The sequence below is a fragment of the Pan paniscus genome, chromosome 20, assembly GCF_029289425.2.
Source record: "Pan paniscus chromosome 20, NHGRI_mPanPan1-v2.0_pri, whole genome shotgun sequence".
In the NCBI taxonomy this organism is placed as follows: Eukaryota; Metazoa; Chordata; class Mammalia; order Primates; family Hominidae; genus Pan; species Pan paniscus.
Window position 1 is genome coordinate 35,640,428 of NC_073269.2, and position 27,140 is coordinate 35,667,567.

Genomic DNA, 27,140 nt, shown 5'->3' on the forward strand with positions numbered 1-27,140 from the left:
TCTTGCTCTGTTGCCCAGGCTGGAGTGCAGTGGTGCCATCTCAGCTCACTGCAACCTCCGCCTCCTGGGGTCAAGCAATTCTCCTGCCTTAGCCTCCCAAGCAACTGGGATTACAGGCATGCACCATCACGCCTGGCTAATTTTTGTATTCTTAGTAGAGACAGGGTTTCACCATGTTGGCCAGGCTGGTCTCGAACTCTTGACCTCATGATCTGCCCACCTCGGTCTCCCAAAGTGCTGGGATTACAGGCATGAGCCACCGCACCCGGCTCTTGCCCAGCTAATTTTTGTATTTTTAGTAGACGGGATTTCGCATGTTGGCCAGGCTGGTCTCGAACTCCTGACCTCAGGTGACCCACCTGCCTCAGCCTTCTGAAGTGCTGGAATTACAGGTGTGAGCCACTGTGTCCGGCCAAGTCTGTGCATTTTAAAATTTGATCAATGTTGCCACATTGCCCCCCATGAAGGTTGGTTGTAAAAATTTATGCTCTCACCAGCAAGAAAATGGATTTATGAAGGCTTGGGTGGTAATGGCGAAAATGTAGGGCATTCCCTGGGCAGTTCAGTAAGTAATTAAAAATGGAATATCACCTGTCCGGGTGCAGTGGCTCATGTCTGTAATCCCAGCACTTTGGGAGGCCAAGGCAGGAGGATCACTTGAGGCCAGGAGTTTGAGACCAGCCTAGGCAACATAGCAAGACCTGTATCTCAATAAAAAATTTAAAAATTAGCTGGGAGTAGTGGCGTGCACCTGAAGTCCCAACTACTCAAGAGGCTGAGGCAGGAGGATTACTTGAGCCCAGAAGTTCAAGACTGCAGTGAGCTATGATTGCACCACTGTAAGCCAGCCTGAGCAACCAAGCGAGTCCCTGTCTCAATAAAATAAATTTTAAAAAGAATAAAAAGTAACATGGAATATCACCCATCCCTGTCCTTTGAAGCCTTTCCCAGCCCCATTCCACAACCAGAGAGCCTCCCTGGCCCTCTCTCACGCCATGTGCTGGACTTTTTCTCTCTCTGGCTTGCTTGTTCCTGGCCCCTGGAATTTCTGTTCTTGCCTTAAATGCAGCAAGTGAGGAGGTATTTGCCAGCCAGACCCCAAAGGCTGACACTGAAATGCCAAATGGTTCTCCAAGATGTGTCATCCAACCAAGACAGCTTCTCCTGCACGGACCCCTGCCCTCTACTCGGGGTGGGCAGCCTTCTCTCCTCATGGATAAATATGATGTGTTCATGGGTTTGCCCCAATGGACTGTGAGCTCCCCAAGGGTAGAGGCAGTGCCACATTCATCCCTGGATCCACTGCCTGGGTAGTGGCACAAAGAGGGATCCAGTAATTGCTGAATGAATGAATGAATGACCCAGACAGAACTTTGTCAAACCAGTGCTGTCAAAAGCCTCTTGGATGTACTCCATTGACATTAGGTGGGTCTAATACTCTCAGGTTATATTGGCATGCAACATTTATTTCACATCTCGAAGGCATTTTTCAAAAAGCATTGCTTCTGTTTTATTTATTTATTTTTAGAGACAAGGTCTTGCTCTGTTGCCCAGGCTGGAATGCAGTGGTGTGATCTTGGCTCACTGTAGCCTCAAACTCCCAGGCTCAAGTGATCCTCCCTCCTCAGCCTCCTGAGTAGCTGGGACTACAAACACGCACCACCATGCCCAGCTAATTTTTGATATTTTTGTAGAGATGGGGTTTCACTATGTTGCCCAAGCTGGTCTCGAACCCCTGGGCTGAAGTGATCCACCCGCCTCAACCTCCCATAGTGCTGGGATTCCAGGTGTGAGCCACCACGCCCTGCCTGCTTCTGTTTTCTTTTATTTCTCCTTTCCCCCTTTGGCCTGGTTGGAGCCTCAAGGGGAAAATCCATGCTGGGAAACAAACACAATAATGCCCGTAAACATGAAGTGGATGTGCAGACAGCTGGAATGATAAGTGCAGGGCATACACACACACACACACACACACACACATACACACACACACAGAGAGAGAGAAAAGAATAAACAGGCAGACGGGCAGGGCAAGTGGGTGCGGGGGCGTCAGTGTCATCTCATGGTTCCGTTGAGTCGAGATTATCTCAGCTTCAAATCCAAGGCCCCTGCAGCAAGCCCGCCCTCAAGATTCTCTTTTGAAGTCACAGTTTGCCAAACATCTCTGGGTTTCCTCCTTTAAAACGAGTCTTCTTAACCATTTCAGTAAAAATCTTTTCAAAATGCCCCACATTTTATGGCTTTGAGACTCAGTGTCTTTAGTATGTTACGGTATCTATAAAGAAAGCAGCATTTAGGCCAGGTGCGGTGGCTCACACCTGTAGTCCCAGCACTTTGGGAGACTGAGACAGGAGGATCACTTGAACCCAGGTGTTCGAGACCAGCCTGGCCAACATAATGAGACCTGGTCTCTACAAAAGATTTTTTAAATTAGCTAGGTGTGATGGGGTGTGCCTTTAGTTCCAGCACTTTAGGAGGTAAAGCTGGGAGGATCACAAGGTCAGGTGTTCAAGACCAGCCTGAGCAACATAGAGAGACCCCCCCCCCCGCCTCCCCTACATCTCTACCCAAAATTTAAAAAGTTAGCTGGGCGAAGTTGCATGGGCGCATAGTCCCAGTTACTCAGGAGGCTGAGGCGAGAGGATCGATCGCTTGAGCCCAGGAGGTAGAAGCTGCAGTGAGCCATGATTGTGCCACTGCACTCCAGCCTGAGTGACAGAGCAAGACCTCATCTCTAATAAATAAATAAATTGAAATAAAATAAAAATAATGTTTTAAAAAGAACACAGCATGTAGTAGTTTGGGAATCAGACAAATTTAGGGTCAGTTTGAGGATCTACCCAAGCTAAACAGTACGATCTCTGTTTCCTTTGTTTTTCTTTAATTTGTTTTCCCAATTTTTTGTTTTGAAAACTTTCAAATCAATAGAATAGTTATAAGAAAAGTTCAACGAATAGCCAGAGATCAGGGACTGGTAAACTTCAGCCCACATCCTGGTTTTGTATGAGCTAAGAATGGTTTTTAACTTTTTCAAATGGCTGGAAAAAAATTTTTAAAGAATTTTTCATAACACATGAAAATTACATGAAATTCAAATATCAGTGTCCATGACGTTAACTCTCTTGTTTAAGTGTTGTTTGTGGCTGCTTTTGCTTTGCAACAGTGAAGTTCAATAGTTGCCGTAGAGATCCTGGCTCTCAAAGCCCAAAGTACTTAACATTTGGCCCTTTACAGAAAAAGATTGGAGACTCCTGACCCCAATTTACCAATTGTTAATATTCTGCCTCCTTTGTTTTCTCTCTCTCTTGCTGGAATGTTTGTGTTCATCCTTAAATACTCCAGTGCCTATTTCAGTTTCTTAAACTGAAAGCTGGGAATGACAGCTTTAGTGTGGGAAGAGATAAGATAACATAAAATGTTTAGCACACAGTGCTTGGCCTGTAGACAGAACTTAATAAACGATCCAAAAAAAATTCCTGGCGTTGAGCACAGAGGTGGTTGCCAGAATCCCTAACTTGAAAATCCCGAGCCCCACTGCTTTTCTGAAACCCGGGTTCCCGCAGTCTGGAAGCCAGCTTTTCCTCCAAAAGGGCTTCTTTCCTGAGAAGTAGCAAACGCCTTGGAGAAACCTCATTCTTTCCACAGCTTTGTGGCTTGGCTGACTCAACTTCTGCCTGCCCCTGAGTCACGAGTTTTTCCTCTCTTATTTGGAGGAGCGAGGCCCTCCACCCTCCACCCAGCTGTCCCCACGCACAGCCAGCCCCGCTGGGAAGTGGATGGACAGCTGGGAGACCAGTGTGTGCTGCCTCCAGGGCGTTTCTTGGAGCGCCATTCAGATCCATAGCTGGAAGGAAGGACAGAAGAGGAGACTGAGGTCCAAGTGGGCCCTGGACCACCAGCAGGACAAGGCTAGGAGGAACATCCTCCCTCTAGTTTCCCAGTCATGAAAAGGCTTCCTTCTCCCGAGGCCTCCTCTGTACGGACAAGGTGTTAGATGCCAGGACACTGTTATAAAGAGACAGCCCTGCCTTCCCAGGGGACTGGCTCCCTTCCAAGTCTCACGGCCACCTCCACCCCAGCCAGGGCCTACCCTCCATGAGAAGCAGCTCCTTGCCAGGGAGGTGGCGGAGCTGGCACTGAGCAGTCATGGATCGCAGCCTTCAAGGCTCAGCTTGAAGTCCCCCTCCACCCGCTGGCGACAAGCAGTGTGTACACAGGAGATGGTGTTTCCCAGCATCCCAATGGCCCCACTGACCCTCCTGGTTATTACTCAGCCTGTGGGATCTCAGACCTTGTGTTTTCTGCTCTCTGTGGTATAGAGGCCTGGCTGCCCCTTCAGGACTTGTAAACCCAAACGTATATTCATCTGGAGGTGCAAAAGGGGGTAAAGCGCCCCAAGGGGGAAACCAGAGGGAGTGTGGGGACCATAGTGGAGGGGAGAACACAGGGCCCCTCTACAGAGGACCCGCATTCTCAAATCTTCTGATTTAAGAGAAGCTGAAGATCCTGATTTTTATGTGAACTCTCCCCATATGAAATGTTCACAGCAATGCATTTTAAAAATGTTTAAACACTTTGAAAGCAAACAGACATTATTCGGGTCTTGCGGGGTTCAGGGTTACTTACCAGGCGGTGACTTCTGTTGAATGCTCATAAAAACTGTCCTTGCTGATGAGGGCAATGGTAGTGGGTGGGCGCCATGAAGTGGTACTGGGGAGGGGGCTCCCCAAGGCCACAGCTGGTAGCCCTCTCACTTGCCTGTCCCCTCTCCCTCCCCCTCCCTCACCCCCTTTCCCTTCCCTTCTCAGCTGGGAGAGGACCGTCTCAAGCACTGGGCCCACCTCACAGCCTCGCCCATAGCCCCCTGCCAAGAGAGCAGGCACCTCTTCTAGCTCCAGCCCCACAGCCCTACAGCCCATCAGCCCTCCCCCCGCTGTTCCCCTCTCACCTGGTCCTGGCCCAGCAGGCCTGCCCCGGCCTGAACCACCCCTCTCAGGGTGCCCAGGCGGAGTTCTATTTGGCAAGACAACCTGCATCTATGTGACAGGTAGGGACTGCGTTCCTCCTACGCGCTGCCCGTTCTCAGCACTCGGGATGCAGGGGTGAACCAGAAGAAAGTCCTGTCTGAACACGAGAAGAAATTACTGTCTAGCCCGTGGGGCTCACAGCCTGGGTGGGAGGCAAGCCACCAGCATGACTTGTTTATGAGCATTCCACAGAAGCCACAGCCTGGTAGGCAGCCCTGAATCCCACGAGCGGCCTCAGGAGAGGACTCTGGGTTGGGAGATGCTTTGCAAAATTACAAACACGGGTGACTGTGGAGGGAGATGGGGTGGAGCCAGGGAACCGCTTTGGGTGGCCAGGGCAGCCTCCCTGAGGAGGTGACAGTTTGAGGTCTGATGGAGGTAGAAGCAAAGGCCTGGGGCTTTAAGGAACAGGAAGAAGCCCATTTGAGAGGACCTGTGGGGAGGAGGCCGGGGAGGGCCAGGAAGGCCTCCGGGCACTGAGGCCTGGGAATTTCCTTCTGAGCCGCACAGGAGGCTCAGGTGCGGTTGAGCCAGGGGTGACATAACTTGCTGCTAGTGTTGGACCTGGGTGACGGGCACCAGGGTCCCCTGGACTATTCTCTTTCCTTCAGTTTGAAATTTTCCACTATAAAAAGCTTAAAATAGGCCAGGTGCGGTGGCTCACTACTGAAATCCCAGCACTTTAGGAGGTCAAGGCGAGAGGATCGCTTGAGCTAAGGGGTTCGAGACCAGCCTGGGCAACATAGTGAGACCTCCGTCTGTACAAAAATACAAAAACTAGCCGGTCCTGGTGGGCTAATTCTCCTGGGGTCAGGATGATTTCTGTGCAGGCTGCAGTGAGCCGTGACCGCGCCATTGCACTCCAGCCTGGGCGACAGAGGGAGACCCCGTCTCAAAAAAAAAAAAAAAGGTTATAAAGTGCTGCTGCATTTTCATATTACGATTATTGACCGCTGAGGGTGACTGTGCTGTGAGGCCCGCCGGAGGCACCAGAAGGCACAAGCCTCCCACTGCCCCTTTCCCCGCCAAGTCCCGCAGGTCTCGCAGTCGCGGGCGCCCCCACCCCACCCCTGCCCAAGGCCAGGGTCGCAGTCCCAGCGGGTGACGGCAGTCGCGCTCCGCGTGGGGCAGCGGCGAGCGGAAAGGGAAGCCGGGCGGGGCCAGGGGGTCAAACACGGGCGCCAGTCCCGCCCAGCCCGGGACCTGCAGCGCGCACAAGCTCGGGCGCCCTCCGGGAGCCGCGCCCAAGCCCCGCCCCTCCCGCTTCCCGGGCTCCGATTGGCCGAGCCAACGCGGGGGCGTGTCCGGCGGAGCTGGCGGGGACCTGGGCGGAGCTGGTGGGGACCTGGGCCGAGCGGGCGGGGACCCGGGCGACTGCGGTGCGGACTCGCGGGCTGGGCGCGGGGCCGGCGCAGAAGGTGAGTCCCCCCACCGTCCCCCGGCCGGGCTGCGGGTCGCGGGGCAGGCGCATGAGGCGAGTCTCCCATCACCACCCCCGGACAAGCGAGCTCTCTACGGCCGGGCGGTCTTGGCGGCTCCTGGGCGGGCGGGGCGCAGTGCCGCTGACTCCAGCCCAAGAAGAGGCCGGGGAAGGGCGCTCCTGGGCGGCTTGCGGGGTGAACCTGCAGGGAGCCTGGGGAGAGCGGTCAGGGGTCAGAGTGTCCGAGGCGGAATCCCCGGGGAAACGCGCAGATGTAAGCTGGTGGAGGTAAGGGGGTCGCGGGCCACCTGGGACTGCAGGGGTCTCAGCGCACCCGGTCGCTGGTGGTGTTTCCGGGATCCTGGCCTCGTGTGGCCGCCGGGACCTCTCTTCTCAGTCCCAGTCTGCAGTCTGGAGGCCTGGATGGGACCACTGTCCCCCTGGGCAGGGGCGCGGCGGGGGGCGCTGGGGTCCCAGTTCCTCTGGAGCAGTTGAGTTTGTGAATCTTGGTGGGAGCTGCCAAGGGAAACAGGGTCGGACACTGCTCCCATCTCAGAGAGGAAACTATTGAGCAGGCCCGCAGAGAGAGGCGGCCTGGAATCTCCCTCCTTTCTCGTTTCCCCAACACCTGGCGGGCCGTGTAGGGCAGAGGTGTGGTCAGCCCCTTTGCAGGTGGGAAAGCAGAGGTTCCGAGCCACCCTGAAACTTGATCTCTGCAGCCCAAGGGGAGCACTCCTTTGGAATTTGAACACCTCTGGTATCTCCCGGCCAGAGAGGGTCAGAGGCCAAGGAGGTGGGGAGGTAGTCCCCTAATGCGCTGGGATCGTCTCTCTGCACAGCGTCGTTCCCACTGGAGTCTGTTGTGAGTTGAGATGACTCTGACTTCGGCCTGCGTCCCTGCACACGTCCGCCCTCCGGGCTGCCAAAACACAGGCCAGGCAGCCCTGGGTGAACTAGGGGACCTGCCCAACCCAGCCCACCCCGAGGAAGGAAGGGGGATTGGCCAGTGTGGCCTGGAGGGTGGGACAGCCCAGCCAAGCTGACGGACCTGCCCGGGATGGGGTGGGCATCAGGCATTTGGAGCGCAGGCAACACCCGCTGGACTCTGACTTCTGGAGTTCTGATTTGGTCTCTGGTTGAGTGCAGCTTTCCACAGCTCATGGTTATTTTGGAGCCGAGCTTCCTGATCACTCAGCAGGGACCTTGGGCAGTGACTTTGATGTGGTGGAAGTACCTTCCCCAAGGGGGCTTTTGTGAGGATTAAGTGAAATAATGCACGTAATATGCTTAACTTTGTGCCTGGTGGGCTCTAAGTGCTCAGTCGGCGGCACTTCCAGTTTTGTTTTGCTTTGTTTTTCATTACCGGTCTCTTCCCGGAGGAGGGCCTTCCAGGAATCACAGGGCTGGACAGAGCCCAGGGGCGGCCCCTCTGGAGGGAGAGGAGGCTTGGCGCCTGATGCTGCAGTCTCAATGCACATGGAGAAAACCTCACATCCTCACGCTGGCCTGGGAGCCTGCAGGATGTCCCCTGCCGGCACTGCAACCTCATCTGTCCTCCTTGCCCCATCGCTCCTTCCTCCGCAGCCTGACTTCACCCATTCCACCTTGAGCTGCTCCCCAGGACCGGAGCTCTGCCCCTAGATCTTTGCACAGCTGACTTCAGGCTGGAGTGAATTCACTTCCTCCCAAGGCCTTCCTTCCTCGACCTCCACCGTCCTCCCAGGCCCTGCCCTGCTGGGCGCACCAGTCTTTTTCTTCACAGTGTTGAGCACTGGCTCTCAGAAAAGACCCTGTGAATGTACTTCTAGTCTCACTGGCAAGAAGTGTGCATTCCTGAAGGGCCTGGTCTCCAGCTCCCAGCTGTAACCTCGCACAGTGTCTGGCACACAGTGGGACTCATAAATATTTGGAAAATGAAATCAGGCAGGCATGGAAGCAGGGTGGGTCTGCGTGCGGCCCAGGTCCCTGCAGGGAAGGAGGAGCCCCGATCTGGAAGTCAAGGGAAAGTCCAAAGGGCTGAGCTGCCCCCAGAACTCTGATTCCCTTGGTGACCCTGGCCCTGCACGTCCTGAGCAGGTTCTCCACGTGTAACCCGAGGCAGAGCAGTTACAGCCCCCACCCCACCCCCCACCGCTGCCCAGCTCCTACTTTCCAGGGCTACCATCTTGGGGCCCCACACATCTCTCATTTATCCAAAATGCTGTGTCCCGAGTAAGGGAGAGGACAGGACGACTCCCGTCAGGACAGTACCTTGTGTGGCCTGTTTAGCGTGCCCTGCAGTGTGTGCATTATACATTTTACAACGTGGCATGGTGTAGATCAGGGGTTGGCTAACCTTTTCTCTCAAGAGCTGGTAGCAAATAGTTTAGGTTTTGCCAGCCATACAGCCTCTGTCCCACATGGCTGTGTTTGAATAAAACTAGATTTAGAAAAGCTGGCAGTGGCCCAGATTTGGTGTAGCTCTCCAGCCCCTGCTGTTGATCATGTATCACACCTGGGCTGCCACATACAGAACCTGGCTTCATGGCTTCTGCAGCCACACGGTGGCTCTCAGGATGTGGCTCCCAAGCCGCAGTGCTCACATGAGCACCTCCAGCCCCTGTGCAGGCAGCAGGATTGCTGAGCCTGAGAGCCCCCACCCCTCTGAACCCTCAAAGAAAGATGCAGGTCTGTTCGTTGCCTGGTCTCCCAGGCTTACTGAGCCTGCACCGCGGTCACCCCTCTACCAGCAGCCCTGGGGCCACACTGGGGCCAATACAGGCACTCAGGACCCAGAGGCTGCCAGGAAGCTCTGTCACCAACATCTTCCCGAGGCAGGCCGGCCCCAAATGAGTAAGGACAGGGCTCAGCATTTTCCTCCCCTGTGCTAAGCAAGGGAGGTTCACTTCCCTAGTGAGAACAATTAAAAAAAAAAAGGATTCCCACCTGGGCTCAGTGGCTCATACCTGCGATCTCAGCACTTTGGGAGGCTGAGGAGGGAGGATTGCTTGAGGCCAGGAGTTCAAGACCTATCTAAGCAACATAGTGAACCCTCGCCTCTAAAACAAATTTAAAAATTAGCCAGGCATGCTGGTGCATGCCTGTGGTCCCAGCTACTCAGGAGGCTGAGGCGGGAGGCTTTCTTGAGCCCTGGAGTTCGAGGCTGCAGTTAGCCCTGATTGTGCCACTGTACTTCAGCCTGGGCAACAAAGCAAGACAATGTCTCAGAAAAAAGAAAAAAAGAAAAAAAAAAAAGCATTCCCCATCTAACTCAGGGCTGCTGTATTTGCCAAGAAAAACCTACAGGCAAGGTCAAACCAGGATGTGAAGTTGTGGTCATGTAGAGAAGGTGCGCATGCGGGGGCAGCTCCCAGGAGGATGTTGTCTGCCCCGCCCCTCGCCCAACCTGGGACCCTCTGCAGGTTCACAAAGGAGGGCACATGTGAGCCCCTGGCTTCCCCAGTCAGTGTATGGGGTCAGCTCTCAGCCCAGCCCCTTTCATCGCCACCAGATGCCCCTCCTCGCCCTTCCTGGTCCACATTTTACCATCAGCAGCTGGACACTAGCCCTAATAGCCTAGAGGGGGTCTGTGAGTCATGGGTGGGGGCAGATCAGCAAAGGGGTCCCATGTGGAGTGTTCTGCACCCCCTCCAAGGGCTGCAGAGACAGTGTCATGGACTCTGCCCTCTGCTGGACGGGTCCAGGGTGGATTGGGCACCCCTGCCTGCGGCTCTCTTCTGCCTGGTGCTGCTCCTTCCCTTCCTCCATGCCATCCACTTGGTTGGCCCAGTCTCCAGAGCTCAACAAGCCCCCAGGGTTGCGGGAGGGCTACCTGCTCTCTGGGCACAAAGCCCACCTGCCTCAGCTACTGAATGTGGAGGCTTTGGTCTGCAGTCTCAGGATTGGGTTTTCATCCCGTTTCACCAGTGGCCTGACTTCTCAGCACACAGGTGGGCTGGGGGCACACATGGCCTTGCTTCTTCGGGGCTCCTGACATCCCCTGCAGGTGCCCAGGCCTGGATGCCATGTGGTCACCCTATCGGGCCCAGCCAGGCATCCCATCATGAGACGTGCTCAGTGGCCCCCAGCCCATGGAGCCCAGGACTCAATCCAGACACTGGCCTGTAATTCTTTTCCTTTTGAAGACCTTAAATTAGAAGAAGCAACACGTGTTCCCATTTCTTGAAATTGGCAGATATTCTGATTTCATCGTGTTTGCTGCTGCCTTTTTTTAAAAAAATTTTTTAAAAATGAAACCTTATAGACGAAAGTGGAATCCAATCTGAGCCCTCCATTCCTGGTCACATCTAGGTCCTCTCCCCAGGCTACTTACTCCTGACTTTCTCCTTCCTATCTTTTATTTTTACCATTCTAACCACTTTCAAGTGTACAGTTCAGTAGTGTTAAGTATATTCCCATTGTTGTGCAACAGATCTCCAAAACTATTTTTTTTTTTTTTTCTGAGACGGAACTCACTGTGATGCCCAGGCTGGAGTGCAGTGGTGTGATCTCGGCTCACTGCAATCTCTACTTCCTAGGTTCAAGTGATTCTCCTGCCTCAGCCTCCTCAGCAGTGGGGACTGTAGGTACATACCACCATCCCTGGCTAATTTTTGTATTTTTAGTAGAGACAGGGTTTCACCATATTGGCCAGGCTGGTCTCGAACTCCTGACCTCAAGTGATCTGCCCCCCCTTGGCCTCCCAAAATGCTGGGATTACAGGCATGAGCCACCACACCCGGCCTCTAAAACTTTTTAATCGTTTAAAACTGAAACTCTATACCCAGACAACCTCCGCATTCCCCTTCCTGCAGCCCCTGGCAACCACCATTCTATTTTCTGTCTCTATGAATTTGATCAGTATGTATATCTCATATAAGTTATTACAGTATTTGTCCTTTTGTGATGGGCCTGCTTTACTTAGCATGATGTCCTTAGGGCTCATTCGTGTTGCAGTGTGCGTCAGAATTACCTTACTTTTCGAGGCTGAATAGTATTCCATGGTACGTATGTTCCACATTTTGTTCATCCGTTCTCCCATTGACAGACGTTTGAGTTGCTTCCACTTCTTGGCTTTTGTGAATGATGCTGATATGAACATGGGAAAGCAGATATTTATTTTAGTCCCTGCTTTCAGTCTGGATATATATCCAGAAGTGGCATTGCTGGATCATATGGTAGCTCTGTTTTTAACCTTTTTTTTTTTTGAGACGGAGTCTCACTCTGTCGCCCAGGCTGGAGCGCAGTGGCGCGATCTCGGCTCACTGCAAGCTCCGCCTGCTGGGTTCACGCCATTCTCCTGCCTCAGCCTCCCGAGTAGCTGGGACTACAGGCGCCCGCCACCACACCAGGCTAATTTTTTGTATTTTAAGAGACAGAGTTTCACCGTGTTGGCCAGGATGGTCTAGATCTCCTGATCTCATGATCCCCCCTCCTCGGCCTCCCAAAGTGCTGGGATTACAGGCGTGAGTATTTTTAACTTTTTAAGGAACTTCCATGCTGTTTTCCTTAGGGGCTGCACCAGTTCCTATTCTCATCAGCAGTGCACAGTTTCCAGTTTCTCCACACCCTCACCAACACTTGTTATTTATTTTTTGTTTTGTTTTTTTCCCCTCCTTTTTTTTTTTTTTTGAGATGGAATCTCACTCTGTCACACAGGCTGGAGTGCAATGGCGCCATCTTGGCTCACTGCAACCTCTGCTTCCTGGGTTCAAGCGATTCTCCTGCCTCCGCCTCCCGAGTAGCTGGAATTACAGGTGTGAGGCACTGTGTCCGGCCTTCCTCCTACCTATTTTTATTCATAGATATAGTTCTTGAACACTTTCAGAATGTTATGTAATTCCTGCATAAGTGGTGTCACTTTACATACAACATTCTACAGGCTGTGTTTTTCCACTGCACGTTTGTTGTTTGCCGTCAGACCACATTGATCTGTATCTCTCATTGCATGAGTAGCCCCGGGTTTTTATCCTTTTCCCTGCTGGTAGGCATTTTGGTTGTCTCTGCTGGGCAGTCATTGCTCTTTGTGGAATGCAGTTCTGGTTTTGTCATATTGTCCCTCAGCCAGGTACTCGGTGATCAGTCATGGTGGGACAGGTCAGGTCTGTCACTGGTAATCCCCTAGGTTTGCAGTATACAGCCAAGATCAGCAAGCTAAAAATAGCAGTTCTTACGTAAGGCAGTGTGGGCAGCCCTTCTCAGGACACTTGTGATCTGCAGGGGCAAGTGGAACAGGACTCGAGGGCCCAGCATCTTCTGTTCTGCAATGCATCCACCCTCACACTGGGGCCCCACTCTGGCTTTCTACTGGTGGCCAGGCTCAGAACTGCAGCTCAGTGACCCAGAAACACTATGGGTGTGATCAGCTCAGCCCCAGGCGTGCCGTGTGTACCGGAATGCATGTGTGCACATGCTGGTGGTGGGGCCAGCTCTCACCTCTTCCTCTGTAGAGGTAAGAGCTGAGTCATGCATGGTGGGCCTTGGGACCTGCTTGGAACCGTGCCAAGCTACTTATGAAGCATCTAGTATGTGCTTGGCATGGCTCCAAGAATTGTGGACACAATGAACAAGAAGAAGCTCCTGTTCTCATGGAGCTAAGAACTGAGCGGGGAAGCAGAAAACACACAAGCAATGAATAGACAAGCAAACAGCAGGTCCTGTTCAATCCCACAAAGAAAAACGATTGAATCCCAGAAAAGTGGCCAGCAGACCTTTTCTACAAAGGGCCAGGTGGTGAATATTTTAGGCTTTGTCACCATGTAGTCCCTGTCACCAACACTCAACTCTCCCATTGCAGTGTGGAAGCCACCAGAGACAATAATAAATGAACGAATGTGGCTGTGTCCCAATAAATCTTTAACAAAAGCAGGCTGAGGGCCGGATTTGACTCTCAGACCATGGATTACCAATGCTTGTCCTGGGTGTGGGAAGAGGCTGCCTGAGCTGGGGTTGTCAGGGAGAACCCTTTCGAAAAGGAACTGAGAACCCGTTGCAGGAAGGAGCCGACCCTGGGACAGCCTGTCTCAGGTAGGACACAATGGCACCTTGCCACCGATATGGTGGCGGACTTATGTGCTGAGAAATGGGCAGGCTAGATTTGAGAGGTAAAGATGATGAGATTTACTCATGGCTTGAATGTTGGAGGTACAGGAAGGGGGAGATTCAAGAATGTGTCCTAGGTCTGGGGTTTGAACTCCTGGATGAATGGTGGTGTCACTGAAGGAGAGGAAGAGGTGCAGGTCTGCAGAGGTTTGTTGTTGGATGTGTTGAGTTTGAGGAGCTTATTAGACAAGCAGGTGAACATCTATGCTGACAGCCCTCCTAGAGCTTGGAGAGGCCAAGACTGGAGGCTTGGAATGGGGAATCTATGGCATTTATGGGGTCTTCAAGGTCGTGAGTCTGGTGGGCTGGTGTGTGTGTGGACCAAGCAGGGGGCGCCCGGCATGAGCTCTGAGTTAGTGCTTAGTGCTTAGGGCACCAACAGAGGGGCCTGTGTGGCCTCACACTCCACTCGGGACGGCAGCATAGTGCGAGCTCCAGGGCCCCTGCCTCCTAGCATCGCCTCAGTCCCCCTCCTGTAAAGTGGGGATCCTGCCTTCTGGGGTTGGGTGGGAACTAAATGAGATAGTCACGCTTGGCTGACAGGAAGCACTCGGCGCCTGTGCTTGTGATGGTGGTGGTGACTGCTGCACTTCCTGGGTGGTTGCATGGGTTGCAGAGCCTGTGACAGCTTGGTTTGGTGGATGGCAGAGTCAGGGTTGGGTTGGGGGTGGAGACACCCAGGTCTCCTGGCACAGACCGTTCTGATGTCCCGTTGAGGCCTGTTCCGCCCTCTTTTTCAAGGCTCCCCAGCGGGGCTGAACCTCTGCCCTCTGCTGCCCACAGTAGTAGCCAGCTCAGTAGCACTTTTTTTTTTTTTTTTTTTATGAGATAGAATCCACTCAGTCACCTAGCTAGAGTGTAGTGGCGTGATCATAGCTCACTGTAGCCTCAAACTCCTGGGCTCGAGCCTCCTCCTGCCTCAGCCTTCCAAAACGCTGGAACCACAGGCATGAACCGCTGCACCTGGCCTAAGTAGCACACTTTATCACTGCCTCCCCATCCCTGTCTGGCCTCCACATCCCCTTTACTGGGAAATCCCCCTTCCCTCCCCGTAGTTCCCTGTACTCCCGTCTAAGGGTCAGCTTCCGAGGTGATGCTTCTCAGTGCTGGGCAGGCCTGCGGGTTACTGTGGGTAGTCAGTGGGCTGCCCGGCATGGTGGGTTAGTCCGTTGGGGGTGGGCAGCGTGGTTCTGACACCCCCATGCCTGAGCCTGGACATACTCCTTGTCTGTCTCCTCCTGCAGCTGGCAGCTGGAGACGATGGTGGACCACCTGGCCAACACGGAGATCAACAGCCAGCGCATCGCGGCGGTGGAGAGCTGCTTCGGGGCCTCGGGGCAGCCGCTGGCGCTGCCAGGCCGAGTGCTGCTGGGCGAGGGCGTGCTGACCAAGGAGTGCCGCAAGAAGGCCAAGCCGCGCATCTTCTTCCTCTTCAACGACATCCTGGTGTATGGCAGCATCGTGCTCAACAAGCGCAAGTACCGCAGCCAGCACATCATCCCCCTGGAGGAGGTCACACTGGAGCTGTTGCCGGAGACGCTGCAGGCCAAGAACCGCTGGATGATCAAGACGGCCAAGAAGTCCTTTGTGGTGTCGGCCGCCTCCGCTACGGAGCGCCAGGAATGGATTAGCCACATCGAGGAGTGCGTGCGGCGGCAACTGAGGGCCACGGGCCGCCCGCCCAGCACGGAGCACGCGGCACCCTGGATCCCCGACAAGGCCACGGACATCTGCATGCGCTGCACGCAGACGCGCTTCTCTGCCCTCACGAGGCGCCACCACTGCCGCAAGTGCGGCTTCGTGGTCTGCGCTGAGTGCTCGCGCCAGCGCTTCCTGCTCCCGCGCCTGTCCCCCAAGCCCGTGCGGGTCTGCAGCCTCTGCTACCGCGAACTGGCCGCCCAGCAGCGGCAGGAGGAGGCGGAGGAGCAGGGCGCAGGGTCCCCAGGGCAGCCAGCCCACCTGGCCGGGCCCATCTGCGGAGCGTCCAGTGGAGACGACGATGACTCCGACGAGGACAAGGAGGGCAGCAGGGACGGTGACTGGCCCAGCCGCGTGGAGTTCTACGCCTCGGGGGTGGCCTGGTCTGCCTTCCATAGCTGACCCCCGGCCTGCAGAACATCTGTCCCCAAGCCAGCTCCACTGCCCAGGCCCCCAAGAGGGCAGCTCCAGAAGCTGCCCAGGGCTCCGGGACCCCAACCCATGGTGGCAGGCGCAGCGGTGGGGAGTGGCTCTTTCTGGACTCCCAGTGCCTTTTTGCTGGACACTGTGTCCTTATGGCTTCACTGCAGGTAATGCCTTTCCCTTCAGGAAGCCCCAGAACACCCAGACGTCTTGGTAACAAACGCCACCTTACACTCTGCAGGCTGCAGCGGCAGCTCCAGATGGCCTCCTGAGCTGGACCACCCCAGGTCTCCAGACATCTAGGGACCAGAGCAGGTTTCGGAACATAGAGGGAAGACAGGATGGGAGTGTAGCCACAGAACCCACCTGCACCCCGACAGGCACACCCCACTGAAGAGCCTGAGTCCCAGGAGGCCTCCTGGAAGCCCAGGCCTGCCCACCCACCACGCTGGTGCCCACCGCCTGGCCAGCCAAGCCCTGCCGATCAGACATGTGGGCTCCCCGAAGCCCAGCCAGAGACTGCCGTGCTGTGGGTGCCACCAGGCCCAGGGACTGCAGCCTGAGCTCCCCGAGGCCTGGGGCAGCCGGGTGAGGACTCTGTCCTGTGTCACCTCTCTCCAGGTGTCCAGCTGTCTCATGCCTTTTTGTCCTGTCCTCAGCTCTCCCTGTGGTCAGCGAAACCAGTGTTTTCTGTTAGGACTCATTTGCAAAAACAGAAACCCTGCCCCCACTTAATAATAAAAAAGAAAGTTTATTGATGGGTGGTTGCAAAACAAACCCAGGAGTGTCCTTGCTTCAGACATGGCTCTGTCCATGGTTGAAAATGTGCTAGGTGGCAAAAATCTACCACTGTCCCCCACACTGGGAGTTCTTGTGTATGCTGGCTGCCCGAAGGAGACAGACGCTCATGCCGTGCCTTGGCTGGGCCCCCCCAGGACACAGGTCTGTCCGGGTGCCATGACCGTGGCCTGATGCCTGCTGCCCTATTCACTTTGGTGTGGGGGATCTCAGTGGATGGAACTGAGGAAACAAATAGCCATTTGTGTGGCTCTGCCGGGCCTCCCAGGCTGAGAGCTTCCCCGTGCAGCCTGCCTGGCTCTGGGGCTGGTGCTATGGAGAGGGAAACTGGGCCCCAGGTACACCAGCCTTTCTCAGAGTGAGTGTGCATTGGGCCTGGGGCTCAAGGTCGGCCTCCCAACGCCTGGCCCAATGCTGGCCATGGAGCTGGGGATCCTTTGACAGTGTCCTGCGAGTGCTTCTGCACTAGTCTTTCCCAGAGCCTCAGCCTTGGCAGGACTGGGGCATGGACTGGGGTTGCTGTCAGCTAGAAGTGGTGACCGTGGGGCTGGGAGTTCCCTGCCCACACAGTACAGCATCTGAAACCCCACTGACAGGGCCTCTCCCTGGCCTAGCACCATCCTCCTGGGGCCAGTTCTCAGAGGGTCACGTGCAGACAGAACCCTGGAGGGTACAGTTCAAGTGCAGATTCTGATTCGGCAGGTCGAAGCCCAGCTCCCAGGGCCTGCCGCTACCACCACCCACAGACCACCCTTGAGGTGACAAGGCCTGCTGGTGGCCTGTGGGCACCCTGCGAGGGAGGCGGGAGGGTCAGTATTTTTTTTTTTTTTGAGACCGAGTCTCACTCTGTTGCCCAGGCTGGAGTGCAGTAATGCAATCTTGGCTCACTGCAACCTTCACCTCCCGAGTTCAAGCAATTCTCCTGCCTCACCCCCGCCAAGTAGCTGGGATTACAGGCGCCCGCCACCACACCTGGCTAATTTTTGTATTTTTAGTAGAGATGAGTTTTCACCATGTTGGCCAGGCTGGTCTTGAACTCCTGACCTCAGGTGATCCACCTGCCTCGGCCTCCCAAAGTGCTGGGATTACAGGCATGAGCCACCACACCCGGCCAAGGGGTCAGTATTAAAGCGCCTTCGACCTGCCATGCTTGGCAGAATGACCAGTGTGGGAGGCCCACTGGCCTTCCAGGAAGGACCTATTTGTTTACAGTCCCTTTCTCTCCCTTGGCCTCCCTGAACCACACAAACTGGTTCAGGCTGGTTCTGCCTGGGCAGAGGGCACAGGGTGAGACAGGTCACGGAGCTGGGGGTGACTTCCTGGACAGATCTAGTGCCCTCTCCAAAACCCAGGCCGGGCAGCCCTGTCCCTGCACCCTGGGACTGAAGCCAGGGCAAGGTGTGTTGGCTGCCACCGCTGGCCTCTTCTCACAGCACACTCCCCTGCCTGAAAACCCTCAGAGCCTGAAAGGCAGCGTTCACTAAGATAGGAGAGGGGACCACGTGCAGCTGAGCCCGGCCACCACCAGCCTCCTCTACAGCTTCCTGCCAAGGGGGTCCATGCACAGGACCCCAGGCTGACTGAGTGCAGTGTCGTCCTCTCCAGGTCATGGCAGGCAGCGCCCTGGGGTCTGGCTGAGTAAGTGATTCTCAGCCCTCAGCCCAGGACTCAGGTCTGTGTCCCTCTCCCCCGCAGGGCTGGAACAGAACTGCTGCTGCCCCAAGTCTCAAGGTGTTAGGGCCTGTAAGGGCCCACGGCTTGGGGTGGCCCAGGACCTTCGCAGAGCCTTCACAGTTGCAGTCTTGCTCCCGCACCAGCTGGGCCATGCCAGCTGCTGGGGACACCGCTGGGAGTGAGACAAACAAGGCCCGCACAGCATGGTGGGGGAGACACAGGTGCAGAAGCCGGGGTGGAGGGTGCTATGATGGGGAAGGGCTGAGAATGAGTGAGCCACGCCTGCCCGGTGGGGAGAGGACATTCCAGCAGAGGGAACAGTCAGTACAAAGGCAGGAAAGGGACCCCTGTGACCTGAGCTGCGTGGCTGGAGCTGGGCCCCCAGAGGCACGGGGCAGCCACCTCGGGTGCCCCAGAGCTGTCGGAGCCTTCTGCACGCAGCAAGGCTGATCTCGGCTTTTGAGAATTTGTCCTGACTGCTGTGCATGGGTGGCTGGTGGGAGAGGGGGTCTGGCAGCCATGGAGGCCGGCAGCTGTCTGCTTCCCTGGGATCCCCAAGGGCGGACCTGCGCTTCACTGAGGCCACATCTGCCTCCGATTTTGGCTCTGGCTGTGGACTGGAAGCCTTAGCTGCCCTCCTTCCCGTCCTCAGCTCCTTCCAAGGGGCAGGCCCCTCCCCTGTTCTGCTGAGATGTTTTTTGTTTGTTTGTTTGTTTGTTTGTTTTTTTGAAACAGAGTCTTGCTCTGTCGCCCAGGCTGGAGTACAGTGGCACAATCACGGCTCACTGCAGCCTCGACCTCCTAGGCTCAAGCCATCCTCCCACCTCAGCCTCCCAAGTAGCTGGGACCACAGGCACACCCAACGGCACCCAGCTAATTTCTTATTTATTTATTTATTTATTTATTGAGACAGGATTTCCCTATGTTGTCCAGGCTGGTCTCGAACTTCTGGGCTCAAGCAATCCTCCCACTTCAGCCTCCCAAAGTGCTGGGATTATAGGCAGGAGCCACCACACACCCAGCCTATGCTGAGACATCCAACAGGCACTGAGTCTCAGCTTCCAGGCTGACAGCCAAGGGGGCGCCAGGAAGCAGAATGACCCCCAGGACTGCATGGTGTTTGGGGCCAGTGTGAGTTTGAATGAATCGGGGTCCCTGGCCACTGAGGCACAGAGGGGAGTATGCTGGGAGAGAGCAGAGCCACCCAAAATGGAAGATGTGGGCCTGGCCAGTGGGCCCAGGAAGGGAAGGTGCTGCCCTGGAGGCCCTGTCTCCAACTCCTATCAGGTTTATTTTCCACCAGAGATGGCCTCCTGGGCCAGGCTCGGGTCGACAGGTGAAGCTAGGCCAGCTGCCCAGGCAGTCCCCGGAGAGGGCCCTGCCTCAAGGAGCAAGCACGGAAGGGGAAGGCCAGCCTGTAGAGCTTGCAGCCGTCTCTCCTGCTTCGCCACAGCGCCGCTGCCAGTCCCCTTCTTGGGTGGGGAAGCTCCTTGGAGGCTCTGGAAGTTGTCTTCAGTCCCAGCCATGCAGCTGAGCTTTGCTCATGGCTTGCACTCCGCCCCCACGCCTGGGAAGGTCAGGAGGCCTCGGGCCGGGGCCTCTGCTGTTTGCAGATGCTCCCTTTCCCCAGAGCTGAGCCTGAGGTCTGGCAGGAGCACGGGGCTGCTGGGCCAGGGTCCAGCCTCACGCTCCTGCCTGGGGCTTTGCTTGCAAGGCCTGGCAAGGACACAGGAACCAACTGTCCTGCCAGCTGAGTGCTGCTGTCCACCTCTCAAATCTTCCTCCCAGCTGTGCCTGGACTCCATGTCCCTGCCAGAAGCCGGTCCTTCGCACAGGCAGCATGGGATTCCTGGGAGGCGCCTGCCTCGTCCCCTGCCTCTTCCTAGGAGGTGCAGAGGGGTGAGGAGAGGGTCCGAGAACAGGCCCATGCGTTTGAGGGGCATCAGAACCCCACCACTCCACCCACAGGGGCAGGCCAGAACCGCTCTTGCAGGAATCAGCCCAGAGCAGAGCAGCTCAAGATGGCAAGTACAGTCACAGCTGTGACCCCAGGGCTCTTTGGGATTGATGACAGCCCCTTTATTTATTTATTTATTTATTTATTTATTTATTTATTTATTTTTTTTTTTTTTGAGACAGAATCTTGCTCTTGTCGCCTAGGCTGGAGTGCAGTGGTGCGATCTTGGCTCACTGCAATCTCTGCCTCCCGGGTTCTAAGCGATTCTTCTGCCTCAGACTGCCGAGTAGCTGGGATTACAGGTGCGTGCCACTACGCCCGGCTAATTTTTGTATTTTTAGTAGAGGTGGGGTTTCACCATGTTGGCCAGGCTGGTTTCGAACTCCTGACCTCAGGTGATCCACCCAACTCAGCCTCCCAAAGTGCTGGGATGGCAGGCGTGAACCACTGCACCCAGCCAGCTCTCCCTTTAGAGCTCTGCAGGATGCAGTGTTCCCACGGGACCCAGAGACTGCAGACACTAAGGAGATTTTCACAAAGGTCAAGTAGCCCCTACCTGTGGGCTTTGGTGGTTGGGATTTTTCCATGCCAAGTTTTCTTAAAGATGGGCCCGCCATCATGTATGCTGGTAACATTGGGGTGTTGCCTGCCAGAGGCCAGGGAGCCAGGCGGGGGGTTCACAGGTCCCCAAGAATTTTGTCCCTCCTTGATGATGATGGGGTGCAGGTGCTGATGGTGGCAGCGACTGCCACTTACTGAGGCCCACCCATGCGCTGGTTCCAAGGAGGCAGAGACAGGTCACATGAGGCCATCCTAAGGCTAAAGGAGATATGTCATGAGCCCTGAGAGAGGGATAGACAAAGCCAGAGAAAGGAACTCCCAAAACAGCTGGGTGGGCTTCCTGGAGGAGGCAGTGTTTGGTTGAGCCTCAGAGGATGGTAGGACTTTATCAGAGGATTGGAGTCTCCACGAGGACTGGGACTCTGGGCCTTTTTGGTAACTGTCTTTTCCTGTCCTTGGCACTAAACATATGTTGAATGAATAAATGAGTCAGGTAGAAAATGGGGCTGGGGGCATCGGGGTAGAGAGGATGATAATGAAAGCAACTGAGCTTCACCCTGGAGCCTCCAGGCCAGGCTGTGGATGGGAACTGGTGTTCCTGGTGTATTTCTACAGGAGCAGGGCCAGCAGGAGGGCTCAGCCTGGCCCAGGGTTTAGGGAACAGTCCCCCTCCAAGACGCTAAATGTGAGTGGCCTTCTCAGGTGGGGACAGGAATGCCCACCCCACCCCACCCAAGTAGCGCTTTCCGGAGCTGGGTCTGACTTGATCGCAGGCCGGGCTCTAGGCTTCCATGGGGCTGTCGTCCAGGCTGGCACCAGAGGGTTTCCGCTGGCCTGGCCACTTCCCTGCCCAGCCTGTTCTTTGAACAAGGCCAGAAAGAGGCCTAGGAGAAGGCAAAGCCGCTCCTGGGCTCAGCCCCTGGGATGGGGCCTGGAGGTGACTCGAAGGCTGACCCAGTTCCCAGCCAGGATCCGCTGCCACCCGGGCCACACGCGCAAACCAAGGCAACCACTTCCGCTGGGGCCATCTCTGAGGAGATGTGCAGGAAGTGAACTTCCTGGGGCTGAGGGCAGGGGAGAGGCCGCCTCCTAACACCTCATGCCCGCAGGCCCAGGGCTGCCCCTCAGCCCTTGCTGGCTGGGAGAAGGGGGGTCCTCTGCCTCTGTCTGCATCTAGGCTCTTCACCTGGGAGGCGCCCACACCATCCATGCCTGTGCTCTGCCTCTGCCCTCAGCAGACTTGATGGAACCGGTGCCCAGGAGCAAAACCTCAGGCAACGCAGGGGCCCAGAGTGGGCAGAGGGAGGGGTCTGCCTCGACGGCCCCGCAGATCTGGGCTCCGGCCTGTCCTGGGCTGCTTGCTGACCCCATACCCACCATTTCCCCAGTCTGCCTGTGAACTTTGGCCCGGCCCTCCCTGTGAACCTGGCACAGAAGCCACCTCCTCTCTGAAGCCGTCCTGGCTTGCCCCAGGTAGTGTGGATCACCCATCTGTGCCCCCAGAGGCCCGGTGGCCCCTGCTCCAGCTCTCCCACCTCCACTCTCTACAAGGAGCCTCAGGCAGCCTGTGCCCCCCAAACCTGGCCTTGGCATCTGAGCTCCTTGAAAGCACAGGTGTTTCTCATTTGTTTTTGGCCTCCATGGCCCCAACCCACGGTCCTGCACCGCTGGGCATCGCACAGGTGCTTCCCTTGCAAGGAGGAATTGTCACCTTCCCTAGCTCCTGGAGGACACTGGGAAGATGTCACAGGGATCTCAAAGCCCATGTGTCCCAAAATGACAGCATTGGCTTTGCCCAAGCCGCTTGTCCTGCCTCTGCCAACACCTACACCTGGGCAACCCAGCCAAACCCTAAGGTGTCTCTCCACCCTTTCTTGCTCCTTCCACCTCCTCCCCCATGCCTTCCAGGGCCCCAGGCCCAGAATGGAGGCATCTGTGGTGCATTCAGGCACCTGAAGGAGTAGCCCTGCAGGAGTAGCTCAGGCGAGGCCACAGAGGCAGGTGTGGGCCAGTGTAGAAGGGAGGACAGGGAGTGACCCCAGGGAGACTCCAGCCTCCTCTCCATCATCCCCTTTGGCGTCAGGGCTGGAAACTGGGCCCAGAGGGAGGGCGCACCCTGCACTTGTGTGTCAGGGTCGGGCCAGGAGCAGAGCTGCGGCCAGCTGTGTGGCCTCTGGCCTCCCAAGCCCCCTCTCCTGCTGGCTTCCATCACCACCACCAAGTCCAGCTCCGAATGGAATGTTCCAACGCTCAGAGCAGAGCAGCAGGCAGGGAAGGAATGGGGATGTGGGCAGGCAGAGCCAGACATTTCTGGGCAACAACAAGGGGAAATTTCAATCCTTGGAGCATCAGCTCAGGGTTCCTGCCAGACATTCTGACCCTGAAACACAGGCTTTCTGGAGAAGAGGGCCTGCCCACTGTGGTCCCAGGCTGGGAGGGAGAGAGCCTGGGGCCTGGGGCTGGTCATCTGGGCTGCCCAGAAGTGCCCCGAGGCAGTCCCTGTTTCCCGCAGCAGCACAGCTACGCCCATCATGCTTCCTCTAGCTGCCCACGGCAGCACCTGGGCTATGGGAACCTGGGCTCTGGGATTCTGGAGCAGCACACTGGGACACTTCGTACAGTTTGCAAATTACCAACACCCTTAAAATACCAAAATGCCTTTGGATTTCAGCAGCCACCAGACCTCCTGGGGGCCCCCACCAGGAAGCAGAGGCCTTTGAACCTTGCCTGCCCCAGCCATAACCACTTGCTGGCACAACCCAATCCCTGAGGGTTTCTTTCCCCCGCGCCAGAGCTGGAGTTGGTACAGAGAGAGCAAGAGTCAAAGCAGAACTGCTCAGCAAGTTGTGGGGGTCGGAGGCGGGAGGGGGGACTGGGCTTCTGACAAGACAGTTTCGTGGGGGCCGGGGGTGCTGGTCATACACCCCGTGGCAGGCCACAGGCTCCCCAAGCCCCCTCTATTCTGCGTTCATGCTGTTTCTGCACCTTGAAACCCGGCACATTCATAGCTCCATGCCCACGTGTGGCTGGGAGTGAGTTCCCAGGGTGGCGGCTGCCAGTGGCACAGCACTTCTCCACCCGGAACCTCCTCTTCCTCACCTTCTGCTGCACAGCCTGATATGGCTGACCCCACCCACATCCTGGCTCTAGAAATGGGCACAGGACAGGGGTCTAAGCAGCCAGTGCACCCATCCCCCGACTATAGTCTTTGAGGGTCAAAAGCCTCTACTCTCACTGTGCAGAGGGAGGGGTGGTCCCTGGAGCACACCAGCAGGTGAGTCACGGTGCAGGGCTCTCAGGAGAGTCCAGGGAAAGGGATGGAGGTGAGGATCTTGGGGTCTAGATTCATTCCCAGAATGAGCCTGTCCGTAGTTGGGGAGCACTGCGGGGTTTTAAATCAGTTACAGAGAAAACCACCCAGCGATGAGCAACTCCAAGATGTGAAGGGGAGCATTCAGTAGCACAATGGACACAGTGACTGGCGCCTTTGTGCAAACCCAAAACAATGGACTCTCACTCAGCAGGTCTCCCCCTCACGGCTGATGATCACGAGTCAAAGCCGGAGGAGGCAACAGAATTCAGAGACAAACCTCAACTTAGAGAACACTGACGCGGAAGGACCCAGCAGCTTCCAGGGCTTACTCTGTTAAAGCGCCCGTGTCCCTACTACTAGGTCCAAGGTATTTCTGCATATTGGTGTCCTCTCCAAAGGTCAAGGAGCAAGCGGTTAGGGAAATCAGTAAGTCCTCAAAGGAGTACCGGGAGAAATTAGCATGGGGGCCGGACACACAGTTCAGAGAGTGGGGACAGCCAGCCACGTGGCAATGGGTCATCCCTGCCTTGGGACTTTTGTTTTCTTTTCTTTTTGTTTTGTTTTGAGACAGGGTCTCGCTCTGTCACCCAGGCTGGAGTGTAGTGGTATGATCACAGCTCACTGCAGCCTCGACCTCCTGGGCTCAAGCGATCCTCCCAAGTAGCTGGGACTACAGGTGTGCACCACCATGCCTGGCTAACTTTTTAATTTTTGGAAAGCTGGGGTCTTGCTCTTGCCCAGGCTGGCTTCAAGCCATCCTCCCACCTCAGCTTCCCAAAATGTTGGCAGTACAGCCTTTTCTTTCTTTTTTAAATCAAGGTAAAACCTACACCCAGTAAAGTGCACAGATCTTAAGTGTGCACCTCAGTGAGATTTTGCACAAACACATAAGTGTGTAAGGCACCATCTAGATCTCCAGCAGCCCCAGAAGTCTCCCTCTAGCCCATCCCCATGGTACCTGCCTCCAAAGGTTACTTGGTGTTCTGATTTCTATCACAAGTTTTTCCTGGTGTTTTGTTTTGTTTTGTTTTGTTTTGTTTTGTTTTGTTTAGAGACAAGGTCTTGTCACCCAGGCTGGAGTGCAGTGGTGCAGTCTCGGCTCATTGTAGCCTCCCAGGCTCAAGCGATCCTCCCTACTCCTCCTGAGTAGCTGGGACTACAGGCATGTGCTACCATGCCTGGCTAACTTTTTTTCTAAAGATGAGATTTCAGTCTGTTGTCCAGGCTGGTCTCAAACTTCTGGCCTCAAGTGATCCTTCTGCCTTGGCCTCCCAAAGTGCTGGGATTACAGATGTGCACCACCATGCCTGGTCCTGTTTTTTTTGTTGTTGTTGTTGTTTGTTTTGTTTGTTTTTTTTTTTGAGATGAAGTTTCACTCTCGTTGCCAAGGCTGGAGTGCAATGGTGCTATCTTAGCTCATCACAACCTCCGCCTCCCAAGTTCAAGTGATTCTCCTGCCTCAGCCTCCTGAGTCCACACCTGGCTAATTTTGTATTTTTAGTAGAGACTGGATTTCTCCATGTTGGTCAGGCTGGTCTTGAACTCCCGACCTCAGGTGCTCCACCTGCCTCAGCCTCCCAAAGTGCTGGGATTACAGGCATGAGCCACTGCGCCCGGCAACCTGGCCCTGTTTTTAAAAAACGTCATATAAATAGAATCACACTGTGTGCATTGTGCTGACTCCTTTTTTGTGTGTTTTTTTTTTTTTTTTTTAGATGGAGTTTTACTTTTGTTGCCCAGGCTGGAGTGCAGTGGCACGATCTCGGCTCACTGCAACCTCTGCCTCCCGGGTTCAAGCGATTCTCCTGCCTTAGCCTCCCGAGTAGCTGGGACTACAGGCATGTGCCACCACACCTGGCTAATTTTTGTATTTTTAGTAGAGACGGGGTTTTACCGTGTTGTCCAGGCTGGTCTCAAACTCCTGACCTCATGTGATCCACCTGCCTCGGCCTCCCAAAATGCTGGGAGTACAGGCGTGAGCCACCTTGCCCAGCTATGCTGACTTCTTTTGCTCAAACTTATGCCTGTGAGATTCCTCCATATTGTTGTGGGCATCTGTCATTTGTTCTTTTGCATCGTGGTAAACTATCCTGTTTTATGAACCTTGCACAGTTTCTTACCCACGCACTGTTGATGGACATCCAGGTGGTTTCCAGTTTGGGGTTGTTATGAAAAAAGCTGCTACAGGCATTTCTGTAGATGTCTTTTGGTGGACAGAAACACTAGGTACATAACTAGGAGTGGAACTGGCCCACCGGGTATATGCATATCTGATTGAGTAGAGGCCGCCAGTTTTCTGTAGTAGTTACACGACTCTGCACTCCACTGGTGTGTATGAGGGTTCCAGTTGCTCCACGCCCTCACCAGCACTTGGTGTTATCAGTCCTTTCACTGTGATCTTTCTGGTGGGTTACTTGGAATACAGGTCTCAGACACTGTACTGGAATCGGAGCTCGCCTCACCAGTTTCGTGGGGTCAGTCTGGGGACGGGAGGGGCAGCTGTTCCTCCAGCATTCAGGCAGAGCGGGTGCCTGAGACTGACCTCGTGTGGGTGTTAGGCCCAGTTCCAAACCAAAGAGGCAGTCAGCATATTTATGGCATGCACAGGTTGGCATTGGTGCAAAAAATGAAAGAGGAGAAAACTGCCCGCCAGCTTTTAAATATTTTATTTATTCATTCAACGAATATTTGAGTACCTACAAGCACTGGGGCTACAGTGGTAAATAAGACAAAAATCTCTCCCCTCTGGGAGTCCACTCTAGTGAAGGGAGACAGACGGTAACTACAACTGAAAGTGTGTTAGAGTGGCCGGGCAGGGTGGCTCAGGCCTGTAATCCCAGCACTTTGGAGGCCGAGGTGGGTGGATCACGAGGTCAGGAGTTCGAGACCAGCCTGACCAACATGGTGAAACCCTGTCTCTACTAAAAATACAAAAATTAGTTGGGTGTGGTGGTGCATGTCTGTAATACCAGCTACTCGGGAGGCTGAGGCAGGAGAATTGCTTGAACCTGGGAGGCGGAGGTTGCATTGAGCCAAGATCGCACCACTGCACTCCAGCCTGGGCAATAAAGCGAGATTCCATCTCAAAAAAAAAAAAAAAAAAGGGTGTTAGAGTCTCTCATATCTGTGGCATCTGCATCTTTTCCAGCACTAGGAAGATTCCCAGCAAAGAGGGGCCACACTGTTTGG

General features: G+C 55.2%; 1 protein-coding gene across 2 annotated transcripts; it reads left to right on the top strand.

The window, feature by feature from the left end:
* Positions 1–6,014: 6,014 nt before the first annotated feature.
* PLEKHF1 (pleckstrin homology and FYVE domain containing 1) lies at positions 6,015–16,425 on the top strand. Of its 2 annotated transcripts, none has more exons than XM_003816227.4 (2): positions 6,015–6,735; positions 14,772–16,425. In XM_003816227.4, exons 1-2 carry the CDS (start codon positions 6,497–6,499, stop codon positions 15,625–15,627), a joined length of 1,095 nt encoding a protein of 364 aa, XP_003816275.2. In that variant the 5' UTR covers positions 6,015–6,496; the 3' UTR covers positions 15,628–16,425. The 2 variants fall into 2 exon arrangements, with proteins under 2 accessions (XP_003816275.2, XP_003816274.1); XM_003816226.5 differs by having other exon boundaries at positions 6,317–6,445.
* The last annotated feature ends 10,715 nt before the right edge of the window (positions 16,426–27,140 follow it).

Bases quoted from the DNA above. Each gene is read 5' to 3' on its own strand.
- PLEKHF1 (XM_003816227.4), top strand. From the start codon at position 6,497: ATGAGGCGAGTCTCCCATCACCACCCCCGGACAAGCGAGCTCTCTACG. The intron at 6,736-14,771 runs GTAAGGGGGTCG...CTCCTCCTGCAG, and splicing joins GCAGATGTAAGCTGGTGGAG to CTGGCAGCTGGAGACGATGG.